This window comes from Phyllostomus discolor, chromosome 4 (assembly GCF_004126475.2).
Source record: "Phyllostomus discolor isolate MPI-MPIP mPhyDis1 chromosome 4, mPhyDis1.pri.v3, whole genome shotgun sequence".
In the NCBI taxonomy this organism is placed as follows: Eukaryota; Metazoa; Chordata; class Mammalia; order Chiroptera; family Phyllostomidae; genus Phyllostomus; species Phyllostomus discolor.
In genome coordinates, this window is record NC_040906.2 from 108,336,264 (window position 1) to 108,353,850 (window position 17,587).

A 17,587-nucleotide genomic window follows, 5' to 3' on the forward strand; every position below is an offset into this window, starting at 1 on the left:
GTGAGCTGCGGCCCTCTCCATGCCACAGTCTCTCCCCCTCGCAGGCTGCGTCCTGCCCGCCTCAAGGGCCAGCCAGGTAAGCAGTAAGTGGTGCTGTCCGACACAGCACAGGTCTGAGCACCTGCCGGTTCCCTGCCTCACCCCATTAATTTATGACTTTGACCTCTGGAGTCCCCTCAGAGACCCGTGAGGATGGATGCAGCTCGAGCCTGACACAGCAGGGAGGCTGCACAGTTTGCTGCCCTTGACGCTCCAGAGGTTCTGCACTGACGTGCATCTCTGTACCCAGCACTGCAGCTGCCCAACCCCTCCCCCTCTCCCACTGGGAGGCAGGCAGGGCAGGCCTCATCGTTAGCACTCAGCATCAAGGAGACTCACATGGCCAGGGTTCCCCAGCTGGGTGGGGGGAGAAGGGGCAGGGGCAGCTGGAGCTGGTGCTCACAGCGTGCTGCTGTCTTTGTCCCCTCCTGCTCCAGTGATGAACGTCCCAGTCACATGGACAAAGAGGCTGGGGTCCTGGGCGTGGGGCTGAGAAGATACAGTGTCCTTCCTCTTGGTCTTGGCAGCTCCCCTCACTCAGCAAATGCTTGGTGGGTACCCAGGCAGCCATTCAGTGGAGGAGCAGCCTGGTTAGCTGCCCTGAGGAGCCCACAGCCCGGGCAAACAGGACAACCGAAGTAAGGAGGCTGCTGGCTGACCCAGCCCCCGAGTCCTGCAGAACTGGCCCTGGCTTCAGAAGCTGTTTGCCTGTGGGGTTCTGCCAGCAAAGTAAACAGAGAAGGCTGCCCTCCTGGCTCCCGTCACAGTGCTGACAACAGCATACCTCCAGCGACAGAGAGAGATAGGCTGCGCACTCTCAGCTACGCACGGGAGTGACATCAGCAAGGTCAACGGTGTGTTTGCTGAACTTGTAGTCAGAGATCCTTCACTCTCAGGGTGAGGGGTAGTGGTTATGCTGAGTCCAACAACGAACAATGGCACAGCGTCATCCTCAGCAGTGACATGTCTTGTTTATCATAACCACAAACGGTTGATTGGTGGGATTGGTGGTAGTGAACACGCGTTTGTAAGTGTGGGGTGTTGTAGTGTGCAGGGGTAAGGCCTCAGCCCCAAGGGCTGGGTATGAGTCTCACTTTGCCACTGTGTTAAGGTTCTCTAGGGAAACAGAACTAATAGGGTGTGTGTGTGTGTGTGTGTGTGTGTGTGTGTGTGTTTATACAGAGAGTGAGAAGGAGGGAGAGAGAAAGAGAGAGAAAGTGTGGGAGATTTGAACTAGTCCAGGCACTTGTGAGGGCTGGCAAGTTGAAATTCTGTAGGACAGGCCAGAGGGATGTTGATATTGAAGCTCAAGTCCAAATGCAATCTGGAGACAGAATTCCTTCTTCCTTTGGGAGGCCTACATACCTGATGGAGAGTAATGATTTAAATGTTAATCACATATAAAAAATACCTTCACAGCAACATCTGTCCTGGTATTTGACCAAAAACTGTGCACCATGGCACCATGGCCTGGCCAAGTTGGCACACAAAACTAACCATCAGAGCCACTGTCGGCATGTAACTTAGCCTTCTGAGCCTCCCTTTTCTCTCCTATGAAATGGGGGTAAGGAAGGGTTGTCTTGAGGTTCACGAGATTAATAATATAAAGTCCAGCGGAGTGCCTAGCACATAGCAGGCATGCGCTAAAAGAGAGATGTGATTGGTGCAGACACACAGCCTTTGCAGGAGAGTCAGGTTTAGGTTCAAGTTCCAATCCCACCAAGTATAGGCAGGTGACCTTGGGCAGATCCTATAATCACACGGAACTTCAGTTTCCTCATCTTTACATGGTGCAGTACTGTCTTCCAAAGTGACAGGAAATGATACTGACAGGCATACAGACTCTTGTAACATGCTTGGCATTTACTGGGTGACCATAAAGGCGGGTCCTTTCTCCTCTTCTCCTGGGGGTAGTAAAGGTAGGAGATATTTGGGGGGCAGGGTCAGACAGCATGTGGCTAGAGTGTCAGAGGCAGGGCTTACGGCCCACGAGAGGGCCAGCAGGGCGAGCAAGTGCATGTCCTGAGAGCAGAGGAGGGCGCCGGGCTGGCTGCAGAGTGGCTGTGCAGGCACACAGCCTTTAAACGGCGAGCCTAGGGTCCCTTCCACCTGGCATGGGCAGGGGCACCAAGGCAGGGGCTGCTGGTGTGGAGGAGGGCCTTGGAACCCCAGTCTGCCACTGAGAGCTCGTGGGAGGTAAGGGGGCCTTCAGAACCTGTTCCCTAGAATGGGGCCACCCTGCCATCATTGCTTTCAGGTAGGATGTGATGGCGATTTGAGGGTGAACCCTTAAGCCAGGTGGCTAATCAGGGAGAAACAGAACCTTTATCTTTGGAAAACTCACCTGCATGTTACCATCACTTCAGTATCCCCAGTACACCCCTCAGCAAAAGCTCTCCCTGTGGGGTATATACACTTCTGCTCACCCCAGCACCTCCCCTCCCCTTCCTCTCTCTGCCTTGTGTGTCAGTTATTAGTGTTTTCTTATTCCCCTGAAATAGGCAGGGGCTGCCCTTATCACCGAGACTGCCAGGCCTTTCTGACTGCTTTCAGGCTCAGCAGCCTGCTCCTGTCCACCACCTGGGGCGGGACATCTCCTGGGTCCCCCGCTGACTGAGGCCCCTCTGTGACTCCTGCCCCGGCTCTCTCCTCAGCACCCAGAGCTTTGACTGACTAAGTGGCTAGTAGGGCTTGGGCATCTTGGCTTCTTCCAGGGTTTGGGGTAGTCCTGACCCCCTGAGCCAGGGACCAGCAGCCGGCCAGATGACACGAGAGGAAGATAGGTCTTGTCCTGGGGGTGCCAGGACTCATCAGCAGAGAGACATCCCCTCCATGTATTCACATACCCTGGGTTTCTGTGAAGCTGTGGGGGGATAGGGGGAGAGATAACCAGAAGGAAGAGAAGAGGCAAGGACAGTCCCTGTCTGTGTGGGGCACACCGCTGGGAAACTGCAGGATTGTAGCTTTCTAGTGAGCATCACCCGAACTTATGAGGGGGGACCCAGAAAAACCCAGATTTATCATCTGGAGGGCAGGCCCCTTATAGTACAGGCTTCCCCCACTAGGTGAGTGTTCTAGGAACTCTTTTGTATTAGTGTACCAGCTGGTGGTGTTGTGAGAGGCTGCACTCTGCCTCAGTGAATTTTTGGGTGGGGGGGACTTTCAATGCATTTGCCCATTTCATAACTGCACTGAGTGTTCAGTAGTTTTGGACCAAAAATGGCATGACCCTCATGCACCGCCCTCCCTATTCACCCAATCTCACCCTGAGCAATTTTTTTGTTTGTTTACTGGGATGAAAAAAGTCCTCAAAGAGAAATGTTTCTCTGGTGTGGAAAAAGACAAAAAACAGCATGAGTACTAAACGGCATCAAAATCGAGTTCAAAACCTTTTTTGAGCAGTGGAGAAAAAATCTCAATAAGTGTATTGATTGCATCTAATAGAGAGTACTTTGAAGGTGACTGAAGTTTAAACATGTAAGAATAAATAATTTTTTATAAGTAAATTCTGGGTTTTGGGGGGTCCCCCTCATATGCTGATATTTACACAGCACTTCCAAGTTCCAAGAGCTTTCTCTGTATTAACTCCTGTGTGCTTCACAGGGAGGCGACTCTGAGACAGGTACCATTGCCATCCCTCTTTGACAGAGCAGGAAACTGAGGCGAGGTGGGTTGGGCTGCGTGGCTCCTGAGCCGCATTATTCCGCGCCTGCTGTCTCTGAGCACCTGGAAGCCGGCTTGGAGGTCATCCAAAGCGTGCACCCTTGAGCTAGAGAGGGGAGCAGTCACCTTCCCTGACCACCTCATGCCCAGGTGGCAGCTCCTTCGCAGCCCTGCACCACCCCACCTGCCCCTCAGCTGGACGGCGTGGCCACTCTCTGTGATGTGCTGTAGTTTTCTTACCTCATCTAGTCGAGGGCAGGGTCTGGGTCTTGCCCTGCACACAGCAGGTACCCATCAAATGTCCGCTGAATGCATTTCAGCAGGCAGAAAGAAAGGGTGGCATTGCTACACGCAGCACCAAGAGCAGCCAAACGACTGACACCTGCTGAGCCTCGGGGCCAGGAGAACTGGGAAGCACTGAAAGGTGGGCACACTCTGAGGTGATCGGTGCCCGTGGAAGGGGCTTGGAGCTCTGAGGGGAAAGTGCCCATACACACAGACCACATGGTCCGGGGGAGGAAATGCCAGGAGCCCCTCAGCCAGCATCTGCGCTGGTCTCTACACAGGGTCTCTGCACTGCCTCATCTCCTCCCAGCAACTGGGAACGTGACTTCCACTGCCCCAGTTTAATGCCTCCAGGAGTAGCAGCGCTGCCCCCAGCCGGGTGGTGCTGAGGCCAGGACACCCTGGCAGCTTGAGGACTGCTTATTCCACAGTCACTGAGTGTCTGCCCTGTGGTCCTTACGTTCTAGTGGGGGCTCCAGAAGGGCGGAAATACATAGGCCATCGGGTGTGTCAAGGCTGCTGAGAAGCCCTGACTGGTGTAGCTCAGTGGATAGATTGCTGGCCTGCAAACCAAAGGGTCACCAGTTCAATTCCCAGTCAGGGCACATGCCTGGGTTGTGGGCCAGGTCCCCAGTTGAGGGTGTGTGAGAGGTAACCAATTGATGTTTCTTCCCCTCTCCTTCTTCTTCCTTCCCCTCTCTCTAAATAAATTACATCTTTAAATTTACCCAAAAAAGGTTACAGAGCAGTCCAAAGTGGCCTCCCCCTCCTCCCAGGCTGCAGTCTCGGAGCCCACTCCCCCTTCCCCATCTGTAGACTGGGGTGGGGGGCGGAGTACACCCCTTGGATGACTGGGAGCTAAGTCCTTGGCACAGGGCAGGCCGTTTTAGGAACCGAGGACTTTCGTTACCCCTGCCCTCGTCTGCCAGGGAGGGCAGCAGGCGGCGGTTCTCTGCTGTGGGCTGGTGCTTGTGCTCCCTTTGTGTCCGGGATGGGGGCTGGCGGAGACTGGAGGCTTTCCTCCTGTGCCCTGGGACCTCAGGGGAGGAGGGGAGCGGGAGGGAGATGTAGAAGTGGAGTGCACTTCGGAGGTTACTCCGTGGTGAGGAAAATTGTTTCTTTTGCGAAGCAGAAAGTGTTAAGTCTGGGCTTATTGCCATGGCTTGGGTCCTCCTAAGAGCTTTCCGCTCAAACCCACCAGTTCCCTGGTTTGAGGTTCGAACCCTGCCCCCAAGGGTGTTGCTCGGTCGTCAGGGAAGAGAGCAGAGGAGAGCAGATTGGCAGGCAAGTGTGGCAGAGGCAGGACAGGCAGCGCGGGTCACGCAGCCCTGGGCTGGCGGTCAGGAGACGGGGGCTCAGGGCAGGTGCCCTTTCCGAGGGAGGCCCTCACTTCCGCGTGTCCAAGGCAGGGATTCAGGAGAGGCTCCGGCACTTCTTACTGAGTCGCCTGATGGCGTGTGTACCCTGAGGCCATTGCCGCGGCTGACTGCTTTCCTCCCCGACACTCAGCACCTGGTTCAAACATCCGTACGTTTAATTGAAAAACACTCGTGGAATTCAGTGTGCTGCCTAGCCAGTGTGACTGATACCTGCACTCTTTCTACGTGAGCAAGTTTCATGGGAATGAATTTCAGCTTCTTGGGAGATCCTTGCAGGGGAGTCCAACCTTTTGGTCTCTGTGGGCCACACTGGAAGAAGAGTTATCTTGGGCCACATGTTAAATACATTGCGACATGTAATCACAAAAAGAATCTCATGTTTTAAATAAATTTACGAGTTTGTGTTGGGCCATATTCATGGCCATCCTGGGCCATGTGTGTGGACGCCCCTCCCCACCCCCCCCACCCCCGCCAGCATCTCTGGAGTCCGTGCACAAATCAGATCTCCTGGGTGGAGGGGGTTCGGCAGAGGTCTGCACTCTGCCGTCTGCACAAAACACGTTCCATGGGACCCCGACAGGGCCACTTCTAGGGACAATCTGAAGAGATTCCGTCTGCTTCCTCCCCTTCCCCAGACACAACCATCCCTCCACACCCTCTCCTCCCCGAGGGTGAGTTCAGCCCACGGGGGCTCCGACCTGCCCCAGGCAGTAGCTGCCGCCATTTCTGGAACACCTGCTGGGGGTCAGCTCTGGGGGAATGCTTTGGGAACGGCGCCATCCTCCCAGAGAAGCTGTCTAACCCTACATTCTAGGTGAAGAAACTGGTCCTCAGAAAGGCTGACTTCCACAGCCACACAGCTCTTGGCTGAGCTGAGGCCGTGAGAGAGAAGCGCACGGGCCCAGCCCGGCAGAACATGAAGCCCCCACACTGTGTCCACAGACCTCTCCCGGAGCGCCTCCCCACCCTCGCTGCTGGACCAGCTGCAGACGGGCTGCGACGGGGCTCCGTGTGGCAGCCTCAACATGGAGTGCCGCGTGTGCGGGGACAAGGCATCAGGCTTCCACTACGGCGTTCACGCGTGCGAGGGGTGCAAGGTATGGGCAGCGGGGGGTGCTGGCCAGCCGGCAGGGCTGTGGTCACATGGTAAGTTAACCTGCCAAAAAGGCTTTCCCTGCCGAGGGGGCAGGTCCCTGAATATACCCACTGTGGAATTCCTGCCTGGGCCACAGCCAGGGTCTGGGGCCCATTCCAAGCCTCCGCTCTTGGTCCTGCTGGAGAGAGGGGTTCCCGTGTCAGGGCTGCCCTACTGGAGAGAGGGGTTCCCATGTCAGGACTGCCCTGCTGGCCACCTGCAGCGCTGATGCAGCCACTTACCTGGACTCCCTGGGCTACATGCGCCCCCTGGGGACCTGGCTGGAAAAGACAGGTGGACCGAACCCAGGGCTTGGGCTGAGGCGTCTTCCTGAGCCTTCCCGAGGTCGGGGGTGTCTGCACTCCAAAGCCTGAAGGGAACTCTTTGGGGGGAGGCGAAGAATTGTTACATTCTTTTTTTTAGTGGTGCTTTTGGGTTCTTCCTCCTAACTGCACACCCATCAAAATTTCACATTATTTTACTAAACCTAAAAAACATAGAACCGGTTACAATTAGGAATAAATCAAGTTAGTCATGGTGTAGTTTACCAGATTAACAAAGAAGTATTTAAAGTAAATGTGGTGTATTATTTTAACTATTTCAAAAAAGCAACTATAGGATAATATTCCTGCTGAGCACAGATGTGTGTGTTGCTGTTTACCTCCCTTCTACTCCCTTCCAGAAGAATCCCCCACTCCTTCTGAATGTCAGGACTCTTACATCTGTGTGCACAGCGGGGCCCCAGTGGGCAGCAGGCCCTCAGGCTGTCCCTTCCCTGTGGCTTTTCCTCCCCGTGCACTGTCCCTCAGGGCTTCTTCCGGCGGACGATCCGCATGAAGCTGGAATACGAGAAGTGCGAGCGGAGCTGCAAGATCCAGAAGAAGAACCGCAATAAGTGCCAGTACTGCCGCTTCCAGAAATGCCTGGCGCTGGGCATGTCGCACAACGGTGAGAGCCGACCTGGGCAGCTTAGAGCCGGTCTCAGGGAGCCTAGAAAGGGGGCGCCCTCAGCTGTGCCTGGCACGCCGTAGGCACTGCCAAGTGTCAGCTGCTGACCTTGCTGCTCTGGACCCGGAGTCTTGGAGCCAGCACAAGCCAGCCCAAGATCTGCCTCCCCCAGGCTGCCCAGTGTCCACCACGGGTCCCAGGCCAGGGCAGTCACCACCTCTCTGGCCCCGAGGGAAGTGGGAATTGACCCCAGCCCCACTGCTGTTGGAAACACCGCCCCCAGGACCTCAAGGCTGTCTCAGTGGCCTGGCACAGCATGAAAGGCCACCACAAAGGCCTGGCATCCCCTCAGCCCCTCTTGGTTATGGAGGGCAGGTGGGAGCCAGGAAGTGACCACGTGTTTCTGCTGCCAGGAGCGAGGCAGGAGTGTCCTGGAGGCCAGCCACTCCCGGGAGACAGCCTGCCCTGCCCTGCGCTCTCGGCCTCCTGCAGAGTCTCGTCTTCAGACCCCACAGGGAAGGGTGTTGCCCCCTCCTTGCCCCTCCGGCTCAGACCCCCAGAGGACAGGGAGAGCCTGCTGTTTAAATGTCCTCACCCACGGATACCCTAACTGCCTTGCATCTCAGAGGGTGGCAGGACCTAAGCGCTCTGGCTGCAGCTCTTTCAGGAGGTGGCGCCTGGCAGGCCTGGGGGTTGACCCCTCCCCTCAGTCCGTATCTGCCCAAGGCCCGTTCCTTGGCTGAGTGAAGGCATTTCCCAGAGACCTCAGAGCTGACTGAATTCTTCTCGCTTTTTCTTGAGAGAAGCTGGACTTGTTTCCTGTTCCCTTGCTAATGACTGCAGTTTTTAAGTGCTTACAATGGGAATTATTTAATTGTTCTGATAAGCCAGTGAGATTTAAGTGTCAGCCCCATTTTTCTAATGAAAAAAGAAGATAAAGCAGCCTGCCTGAAGTCACTGGGTTGTCTGCAAGCTGCTGAGCGCTGGAGCTCGGGCCCAGGCCTCTGGCGCCACAGCCGTCTTCCCAGCTGCCACCAGCACCGCCTCCCTCCAGCAATGCGGGGCAGTCACTGTGAGTGAGGGCCTGTGTGCCCTGCACTGGGAAGACAGGGTCCTGCACCCCTAGAGCTTCCATCCTGGAGGGGTTCCCCACCATCCCAGCTCGCTGCCCCTAGGGCTTCTGAGGGCCTTGGGCTTAAAATGTGTCTCCATCTTTGGCCCGCACACCTGTAGAGGGATGAGTAGGTCAGAGGGGCTGGCACCTGCGTGGACTCCTTAACGATTGTCCCCCCGCTCCCCGTATAGCCATCCGCTTTGGCCGCATGCCGGAGGCTGAGAAGAGGAAGCTGGTGGCAGGGCTGACGGCGAGTGAGGGAAGCCAGCACAACCCACAGGTGGCTGACCTGAAGGCCTTCTCCAAGCACATCTACAGTGCCTACCTGAAAAACTTCAACATGACCAAAAAGAAGGCCCGCGGCATCCTCACCGGCAAGACCAGCCACACGGCGGTGAGTGTCACCGCCCTGGCACCGGGCCCCGAGGCCGCCCGCCTAACTCCTGGGAGAACCAGATCCCTCTCTCCCCAGCTCCACTGTACGGCCAGGGGCTATGGGGAGCACATGGGCAGGGGCCCCAGGGCCTGGCCTCTAATGGGGCCTGGTTTTCAGCCCTTTGTGATCCACGACATCGAGACCTTGTGGCAGGCAGAGAAGGGCCTGGTGTGGAAGCAGCTGGTGAACGGCCTGCCGCCCTACAAGGAGATCAGCGTGCACGTCTTCTACCGCTGCCAGTGCACCACGGTGGAGACTGTGCGTGAGCTCACCGAGTTCGCCAAGAGCATCCCCAGCTTCGGCAACCTCTTCCTCAACGACCAGGTGACCCTTCTCAAGTACGGTGTGCATGAGGCCATCTTCGCCATGCTGGCCTCCATTGTCAACAAGGATGGGCTGCTGGTGGCCAACGGCACTGGTTTTGTCACCCGTGAGTTTCTGCGCAGCCTCCGCAAGCCCTTCAGCGATATCATTGAGCCCAAGTTCGAGTTTGCTGTCAAGTTCAATGCCCTGGAACTTGATGACAGTGACCTGGCTCTCTTCATCGCGGCCATCATTCTGTGTGGAGGTAAGTGAGGGTGGGGCCGGGGGGGCCGGCCCAACACAGCCAGCCCCGCTGAGGGCCGGGCCCTCCTGTAGGGTGCTGAGCCTGAGTGTGCGCCACAGGGGGGGCGTCTTGTGATGATGGCAGTGGGTCGTGCGAGGCACCAACCGTACATCAGGGGGGCAGCTCTGTCCCATGTAGGTGCAGGTGAGACAGGAAAAAGACCGAAGGGTCGTGCACCAGCATGGCCATAGGGGCTGTTTCCGGTGGCGGCGAAGTTTTCTGTGTTTTACCAACCAACATTTTCTGTTCCAACACAGTCATTGTAATACGAATCATGCTGACAGCGGCCAGGAGCTACTGCGAGCCAGGCCTGGTTCTAGCTCCTTTCCCTAGCCAGTCCCTCATTTGACCCTCACATCGTCCCTGTGCCCAGGCACTCCTGTGTCCCCGGGTTACAGGGAAGGGACAGGCCAGGGGCTGAGGGGCTTGCCTAGAGCCTCACTGGTCCTGCGGGGCCAGGGTGTGGATCAGGCAGTGAGTCTCATAACCGTGACGCTGCACTGACCGGTCAGGAAAATGGGGGTTGAGGATGCTCAGCGAGGCAATCGCTGGCAGGACGGAGCTGGGGCCGCCGCAGCGAGGAGGCCCGCCGCCCCTGGGCCAGGTCCCCCATGCAGGGTGGGCTAGGGGAGCTCCTCTGCCCTTCTGAGACCCCTGGAGCGTGCCCACTCCCTCCCACACCCCTGCCTGTGTCCCCACAGACCGGCCAGGCCTCATGAACGTATCACAGGTGGAGGCCATCCAGGACACCATCCTGCGTGCCCTCGAGTTCCACCTGCACGCCAACCACCCCGATGCCCAGTACCTCTTCCCCAAGCTGCTGCAGAAGATGGCTGACCTGCGGCAGCTGGTCACCGAGCACGCCCAGATGATGCAGCGGATCAAGAAGACCGAGACGGAGACCTCGCTGCACCCCCTGCTCCAGGAGATCTACAAGGACATGTACTGAAGGGCTCGCCCAGGCCTCCCAGCAGGCCTCCCAGCAGGCCTCCAGGAGCTGGGAGCCAGGGGCAGGGGGACAGCGGCGGGACGGGGCCACCACGGGACGTTCCTGTTGGCTGCCGCCGCCCGGGGCAGCAGGCGCACACCCTCACGTGAACAGACCCTCGCCTCCCTCCCCAATTTCCCTTCCCCCTCTCCCTCTTTCTCAGTTCCTCTTTCTTCTCTAATGTCTTTGCTCCTTCTCTTCCTTCCCATAGCTTTCCCTTTTCCTTCCTCCCTCGCCCTCCCTTTCTCCCCGTCCCCGTGTGTGTGCCTCTTTCTCTTTCTTTGAGACAGTTTGTGTCATTTCACCAGCAGCATAGAACAGGACCTCTGCTTCCGCCCCTGCCCCGGTGCGGAGGGAGCAGGGCCAGCCCTCTGCACCGACCCTCACCGACGGGGGCAGGGGCCCCGTGCTGCCCCCGTCTTCACAGCAAGGACTGGAGCCCTCCAGAGAAACACTAAGCCCTGGGCCCAGCTTCCTGGGGAAGCTGAACAGCACCTGGGCCGGCTCAGCAGTGGCCCCTGTCACTGCGCCCCTGCCCTGAAGGCCAGGATGCCTTCCTGAGACCGTCGGCCCTCCCAAGGCTGAGGCTGGCGCCCCCTAGCCCCTCCAGCCCTGCTCCCACCAACACGCTTTTTGTTCTTTTCGCCTGTCTTCCAGGCCAGTGTTGCTGATGGCCCCTGCGCTGGCTGCTGGGGGACCAGTCCCCAGCCTGGAAGGAGGTGGGTTCCCTGCAGGTGGGAGCCCCACACCCCCATGAAGAGGAGCGAGTCTCAAGGGAGTTAGTGGTTGGTGGGGAAGCAGTGAGCAGGCCTCGGGGGTAGCCCCCCATCAGCACTCACCCGCCCACCCGTCTGTAGCAGCCTCGGCCCGCCTGTCAGTGCCACGGCCGTCACCTCCCTCCCCAGGGCCAGGCCTGGCCTCACCCACAACAGTTGCTCTGTCCAGGCAGGAGACGCTCATGCCCCACACACTCCTGGAGCCGCCACTCCAGCACAAGCACTGAATTCACTTTATCTGCAGCCCCCGACCCCCAGGCGGGTTGCCCCCAGAGGGGCCTGCAGGTGGGCAGGCAGGGCTGAGCCCACTCCCAGGGCTGGGCCAGATCTCTGGTCGGCAGCCGTGTCCTGTGAGTCAGCCCAGCACCTGCTCGCAGGGGAACGTGCCGGGGATGAACTGAGCCTATTTACTGAGACATCTGTCTGTCCCAACAGCTCTGCTGCCCTCCCCTTCCCGGTATTCAGCCCAGCTGGTCACCTGGAACCCCGCCCTGCGCAGCCCCTAGTGACAGGGTCTTCTGCACCCTACCCGCCCCCCACCCCTCCCAGTGCCACAGACAGGGTGCTGAAGCACGGCCTGTGGTGCCGCCTGAGCAGGAGGGCAGGCCCAGGCTGCCTTTGCAGGGAGGGAGCTGGCCCGAGCAGGGAGAGGCTGACTAGGGTCTCTGAGAACCTGGGGTTAGAGCCCAGGCTTCCTGGGTCCTGTGATCCTCCTTGGAAAGGGCCTTTCTGTCTGACTGCAGCCCTGGTGGGAAATGCCCTAGAGCAAGGGCAAACCCCAGGTCGGTCCCTGCCGGTGCTGTGGCCCTCCTGCCCCAGGATCACTGCCTGCTGGCAAGATTCTTCCCTCTCCCATCCCACCCACGGCTGACCAGGGGTGCGGGCTGGGGGTCCCCTCCCGCCTTAGTGCTGAGAGTACAACTCTTCTCAGTGTCCGAACAATCTCCAAAATGGAAATGTATATTTTTGCTAGGAGCCCCCGTTTCCTGTGTTTTTAATATAAATAGTGTACACAGACTGGTGGAACTTTAAATAAATGGGAACTAATTATTTAAGAGTTGACTTAGGCTGACTCAGTTCTCCGCGTGTTTTCCTGGGGGGCTGCTGTGTCTTTCTCCCCTCCGTGCCCGCTGCACAGGGGCGGAGACAGTCGGGCAAGTGGGACTGGGGGGCCAGCAGAGTCTGGCTGGCGGGCGCTCCCCGGCTTCCCCTCACTCCGCTGCTCGCTGCTGCTCCTCTGTCAGCAAGGGCTGCGGAGCACAGAGAGGATGCACCCCTACCCTGCGGGGGGTTGCGGGTGTAAGGCAGAAAGACACTCTCTGACAGACCGAGGCCAGGGCGAGGGTCTCTGAAGGGTCTCAGAGTGGCTGTCCACCCTGGGCTGAGGGCAGAATGCGGGCCTTGCAAACCCAAAGCCTGTCGTTCACTGTCAGTTTGGTGCCCACATGAACGATCAGGGTTTTCTTCCTTCGTCAACACCCCAGTTTTCTCCTTTACTCTCTGGGGTGCTGTCTCCACAGAGGCTCCAGGGCACCCAGCCCTTGGCAACCAGTAGGCTCGCCTGCAGTGTGAAGCAAGGTCAGGCTGCGTCTTGGTGCTTGTCCAGCCAGAAAACAGTCACTGCTAAATATTCCAAAATGGGGAGTTGACTCCAGGGAATCGTTACAAAAATATTGAAAGGACTGAAAGATCCTGGCATTGGTAACTGCAGGAAGCCACTCACCCCCAGGACTGGACAGAAAATGTTATCAGGAGGCCACTGAGGCTAAAATACCCACCAACACTGCTGAAGCCCAGGAGCCCGAGCCGCCTGCTGGTTTGACTAGAAGCAGTTCACGCTCATTGTGCATCTCGGGCTGCCAGGGTGCCAGTGGCCACCACCGCTGCTGCTCCACCACCCTGGGACTGGGCCACTTGAGCAAGAAGGCTGGAGCTCAAACTCAGCTGCTCCTGCCACAAGTGCCATCAGTTTGGGGTGGAGGGACAGTGCCTCCCTTCTCCCTGTCTTCCAGTCCCTTGCCTGTACCTCCCACTAAAAAAAAAAAAATAGCTAAGGGAGTCTAGGGAATGTAGTTTGCAGACTCCCAGCCCCTGTGGGATGGAGGAGCAAGTGGAAGAGCCAAGAGCCAGCAAATGATGAGCACAAAATGCACGCAGCGGCCCAAAGCGCAGGGCCGGAGGGCGGGGGGTGGGGGGGGCGCGCAGGCACTCACAGACTAAGGTGGTGGTCAAGTCTGACCCTGTTTTCTCTCGCTGGCCGCCGGCCAGAACCAGCCAAACTGTCAGGTCCCCATAGTTCATCTCAGCCAGGAGAGCGACAGTCCCCGGGGAAGAGGAGGGAAAGAGGAGGAGGAATGCTTGGAACACGGGCACCTCTGAAGCGGAAGCCTTGCTTATGATGGAATCTTCCTCTAGTTTGCTTGGTTTATTTTTCCCACCTCCCTACCCTCCCACACCATCAGGTGGGAGGAAAACAGTGGAGGACTGTGGCTCGGTGGCGCAGGGCCAGCCCTCTGCCCAGTGCTCCAGGGATATAACAGGGCACGAAATAACAACTCAGTTCAGAGAGGGGAGGCTAAGTGCCGGCACCCATGTTCTCTTGTTACCTGGAACCTGCTGTTACCATCGCTAAGGGATGTTCTATATTAAGCACCTACTGTGTGCCAGGCATTGTGCATGTATCACCTCCAATTCACCACAACCCTACGAGCGGTGCAGTGACAAAGCACAGCGCGGCCTGGGTCACTCAGCCAAGAAGAGGCGTTGCCAGGTCTACATGGACCCAGGGCCTTGGGCTCTGCTTCCTACCCAGGGGCAAAACCTTGGGGACAATCGGTAGAGTCACCTGATCTCTTTTTCATGATGTCAGGACAAATGAAGCAAATATTGAGACTAAAAAAGAAGAAAGCAGCCTTAAGAGAATTAAAATATACTATCTTTGCAATGATTTTACACAATTCTTAGGAAATAAAAAAGTAAAGAAAAAAAGGATGGATGGATAGATGGAAGGAAGGAAGGAAGGAAGGAAGGAAGGAGAAAAAGAGAAAGAGGGGGCCTGCCCTGACTGGGGTGGCTCAGTCGGCTGGGTGTTGTTCTGCAAAGTGGAAAGTCACTGGTTCCATCCCCAGCCAGGGCACAGGCCTGGATTGCAGACTGGGTCCCTGTTGGGGTCATACAAGAGGCAACCAATTGATGTTTCACACAACGTTTCTCTCCCAGTCTTTCTTCCTCCCTTCCCCCCTTCCCCTCTTTAAAATAAATAAATGAATAAATAAAATCTTAAAATAGAAAAGGACAAAGGAAGAAAAGAAAAAGAGGGGAACCCCCTGGGCAGGCTTTAAGGAGCAGACACAAAGCCTCTGCCGAGCTCAGGTGCAGGCAGCACGGAGCTCCTCCAAAACTACGGGTGTGAGGAAACGAGCCCACGGGGAAACACACAGACACAACCACCAGTGAGGTTAGAGCCCTGGGGCTTCAAAGAAGTAGAGCCATTGATTATAGTATAGGAGAGGTTTCATATTCTTAAACATACAAAGAAAAACTATAAGAAAGGAATAATTTGCTTTTTAAGGAAAAAAGACATAATATGTTTAAAGAAATACCTGGGACTTCCAGAAAAAAGAAAACTCAGTGAGTTAAAAAAATAAATAAATAAAAAAGACCCCTGGCTGGCGTAGCTCAGTGGATTGAGCTCAGGCTGCAAACCAAAGTGTCGCAGGTTCAATTCCCAGTCAGGGTACATACCTGGGTTGCAGGCCATGACCCCCAGCAACTGCACATTGATGTTTCTCTCTCTCTCTCTATCTTCCTCCCTTCCCTCTCTAAAAATGAATAAATAAAATCTTTAAAAAAAAAAAAAGACTAGAAATACCCAGAGAGATCATTTTTGCACACCAAGAAAGACCTGGAGAAATTATCCTGCAATTAGTACAGGAAAATAAAGATAGAAAATGGGAAGTGGAAATAACAGCAATACAAACTCTCATATAGTGCAGATGTTTATACACACAACCTGAAAAACAACTCAGCAAAATCACTGAAGTTAAATGTGCCTGTGGGACTTCCAGCCAAGATGGAAGCATAGGTAGACACACTGTGCCTCCTTGCACAACCAAAAGAAGGACAACAAAAATTTAGGAACAAAAAAACCCCAGTACTGACAGAAAATTGAACTATATGGAAGTCCGACAACCAAGGAGTTAAAATAGACACATTCATCCAGACCGGTAGGAGGGACTGAGTTGGGCAGTCCAGCAGAGAGGGGTCGCAGCAAAAAAAGCAGCGGCTGGCAGACCCTGGCGCTGGGTGGCAGCGGACAGACCCGGTGAGGCGGTGGATTGTGGAGGGGCGCAGCATGCAAGGCGGCTGGCAGACTGGGTGGTCCCACATTCGTGCACAGATAAACCAGGGGAGCAAGACTGATCACGCAACCCAGGGTCCCAGCACAGGGAAATAAAGCCTCAAAACACCAATTGAAAACACCTGTGGGGGTTGAGGTGCCGGAAGAGACTCCCAGCCTCACAGGAGAGTTTGTAGGAGAGACCCACAGGGTCCTAGAACGTACACAAACCCATCCACCTGGCAATCAGCACCAGAAAGACCCAATTTGCTTGGGGGAATCAGCAGAAGTGACTGAAAACTGGCAGAGAGCAGAGCAAGTGCCACTGTTCCCTCTCAGACCCCTCCCCCACAAACAGGTCATAACTCAGTGATGTGGGTTGCTCCACCCTGGTGAACACGTAAGGCTCTACCCCCTCACTACATAACAGGTGCGTCACGAAAAGAATGGCCCAAATGAAACAACAGATCAAAGTTCCAAAAGAAATTCAACTAAATGGAGAAGAGATAGCCTACCTATCAGATGCACAGTTCAAAACACTGGTAATCAGGATGCTCACAGAAATGGTTGAATTTGGTCACAAATTAGATGAAAAAATGAAGGCTACACTAAGTGAAATAAAGGAAAATGTACAGGGAAACAATAGTGATGGGAAGGAAACTGGGACTCAAATCAATGGTGTGGGCCAGAAGGAAGAAAGAAACATTCAACCAGAACAGAATGAAGAAACAAGAATTCAAAAAAATGAGGAGAGGCTTAGGAACATGCAGGACATCTTGAAACATTCCAACATCCGAATTATAGGGGTACCAGAAGGGGAAGAGGAAGAGCAACTAGTGGAAAAGTTATTTGAACAAATAATAAAGGAGAATTTCCCCATTCAGGCAAAGGAAATAGACTTCCAGGAAGTCCAGGAAGCTCAGAGAGTCCCAAAGAAGTTGAACCCAAGCAGGAACACACCAAAGCACATCATAATTACATTAGCCAAGGTAAAAATGAAGGAGAGAAATCTTAGAAGCAGCAAGAGAAAAGAAGACAGTTACCTACAAAGGAGTTCCCATCAGACTGGCAGCTGATTTCTCAGAAGAGACCTTACAGGCAAGAAGGGACTGGAAAGAAGTATTCCAAGTCATGAAAGACAAGGACCTACATCCAAGATTACTCTATCCAGCAAAGCTTTCATTTAGAATGGAAGGGCAGATAAAGTGCTTCTCAGATAAGGTCAAGTTAAAGGAGTTCATCATCCCCAAGCCCTTATTTTATGAAATGTTAAAGGGACTTATCTAAGAAAAAAGACAAAAACATGCAGTAAAATGACAGCAAACTCACATCACAATTATTAACAACCACACCTAAAACCAAAACAAACTAAGCAATCAACTAGAACAAGAACAGAACCACAAAAACGGAGATCACATAGAGGGTTATGAACAGGGGAGTGGGACGGGGAGAGAGGGGGAAAAGGTATAGAAAATAAGTACCTAGATACATAGATGGTAGGTAGAAAATAGGGGGAGGGCAAGAATAGTATGGGAAATGTAGAAGCCAAAGAACTTACAAGTATGACCCATGGACATGAACTAAAGTGAGGACATGTGGGTGGGAGAGGGTGTGCAGGGTGGAGGGGCGTGAAGGGGTGGAAATGGGACAACTGTAATAGCATAATCAATAAAATATATTTTTTAAAATGTTCCTGTAGATGTGGTGGGCCCTCCCCACCACCACCCCTCCCACCCCCGTTCCACCCCTTAGGACCCAGGCACTCATTTCCATGCTGCTGGGAGAGTTGGCTGCTGAGCTCGCAGCTGAGTTTCAGGAATTGCCCTTTCTGAAGGGAGCTGACTTGCCCAGAATGAGCATTCCCCCTCTGCCCCAGGG

The 17,587-nt window shown here is 55.2% G+C and overlaps 1 protein-coding gene across 5 annotated transcripts in view; it reads left to right on the top strand.

Moving 5' to 3' along the window:
- Positions 1-17,587, top strand: part of PPARD (peroxisome proliferator activated receptor delta) — a 92,138-nt gene that overhangs the window by 69,958 nt on the left and 4,593 nt on the right. For 3 of the 5 annotated variants that reach the window (XM_028509896.2, XM_036023985.1, XM_036023986.1), the window contains 5 exons: positions 6,309-6,463; positions 7,311-7,449; positions 8,755-8,957; positions 9,117-9,567; positions 10,308-12,432. In XM_028509896.2, the coding sequence (XP_028365697.1) occupies positions 6,309-6,463; positions 7,311-7,449; positions 8,755-8,957; positions 9,117-9,567; positions 10,308-10,555 (1,196 nt within the window). In that variant the 3' untranslated portion in view covers positions 10,556-12,432. Of the gene's footprint in view, positions 1-6,308; positions 6,464-7,310; positions 7,450-8,754; positions 8,958-9,116; positions 9,568-10,307; positions 12,433-17,587 lie in introns of those variants that run through there. The other 2 variants (XR_004902716.1, XM_028509897.2) reach the window with 2 other exon arrangements.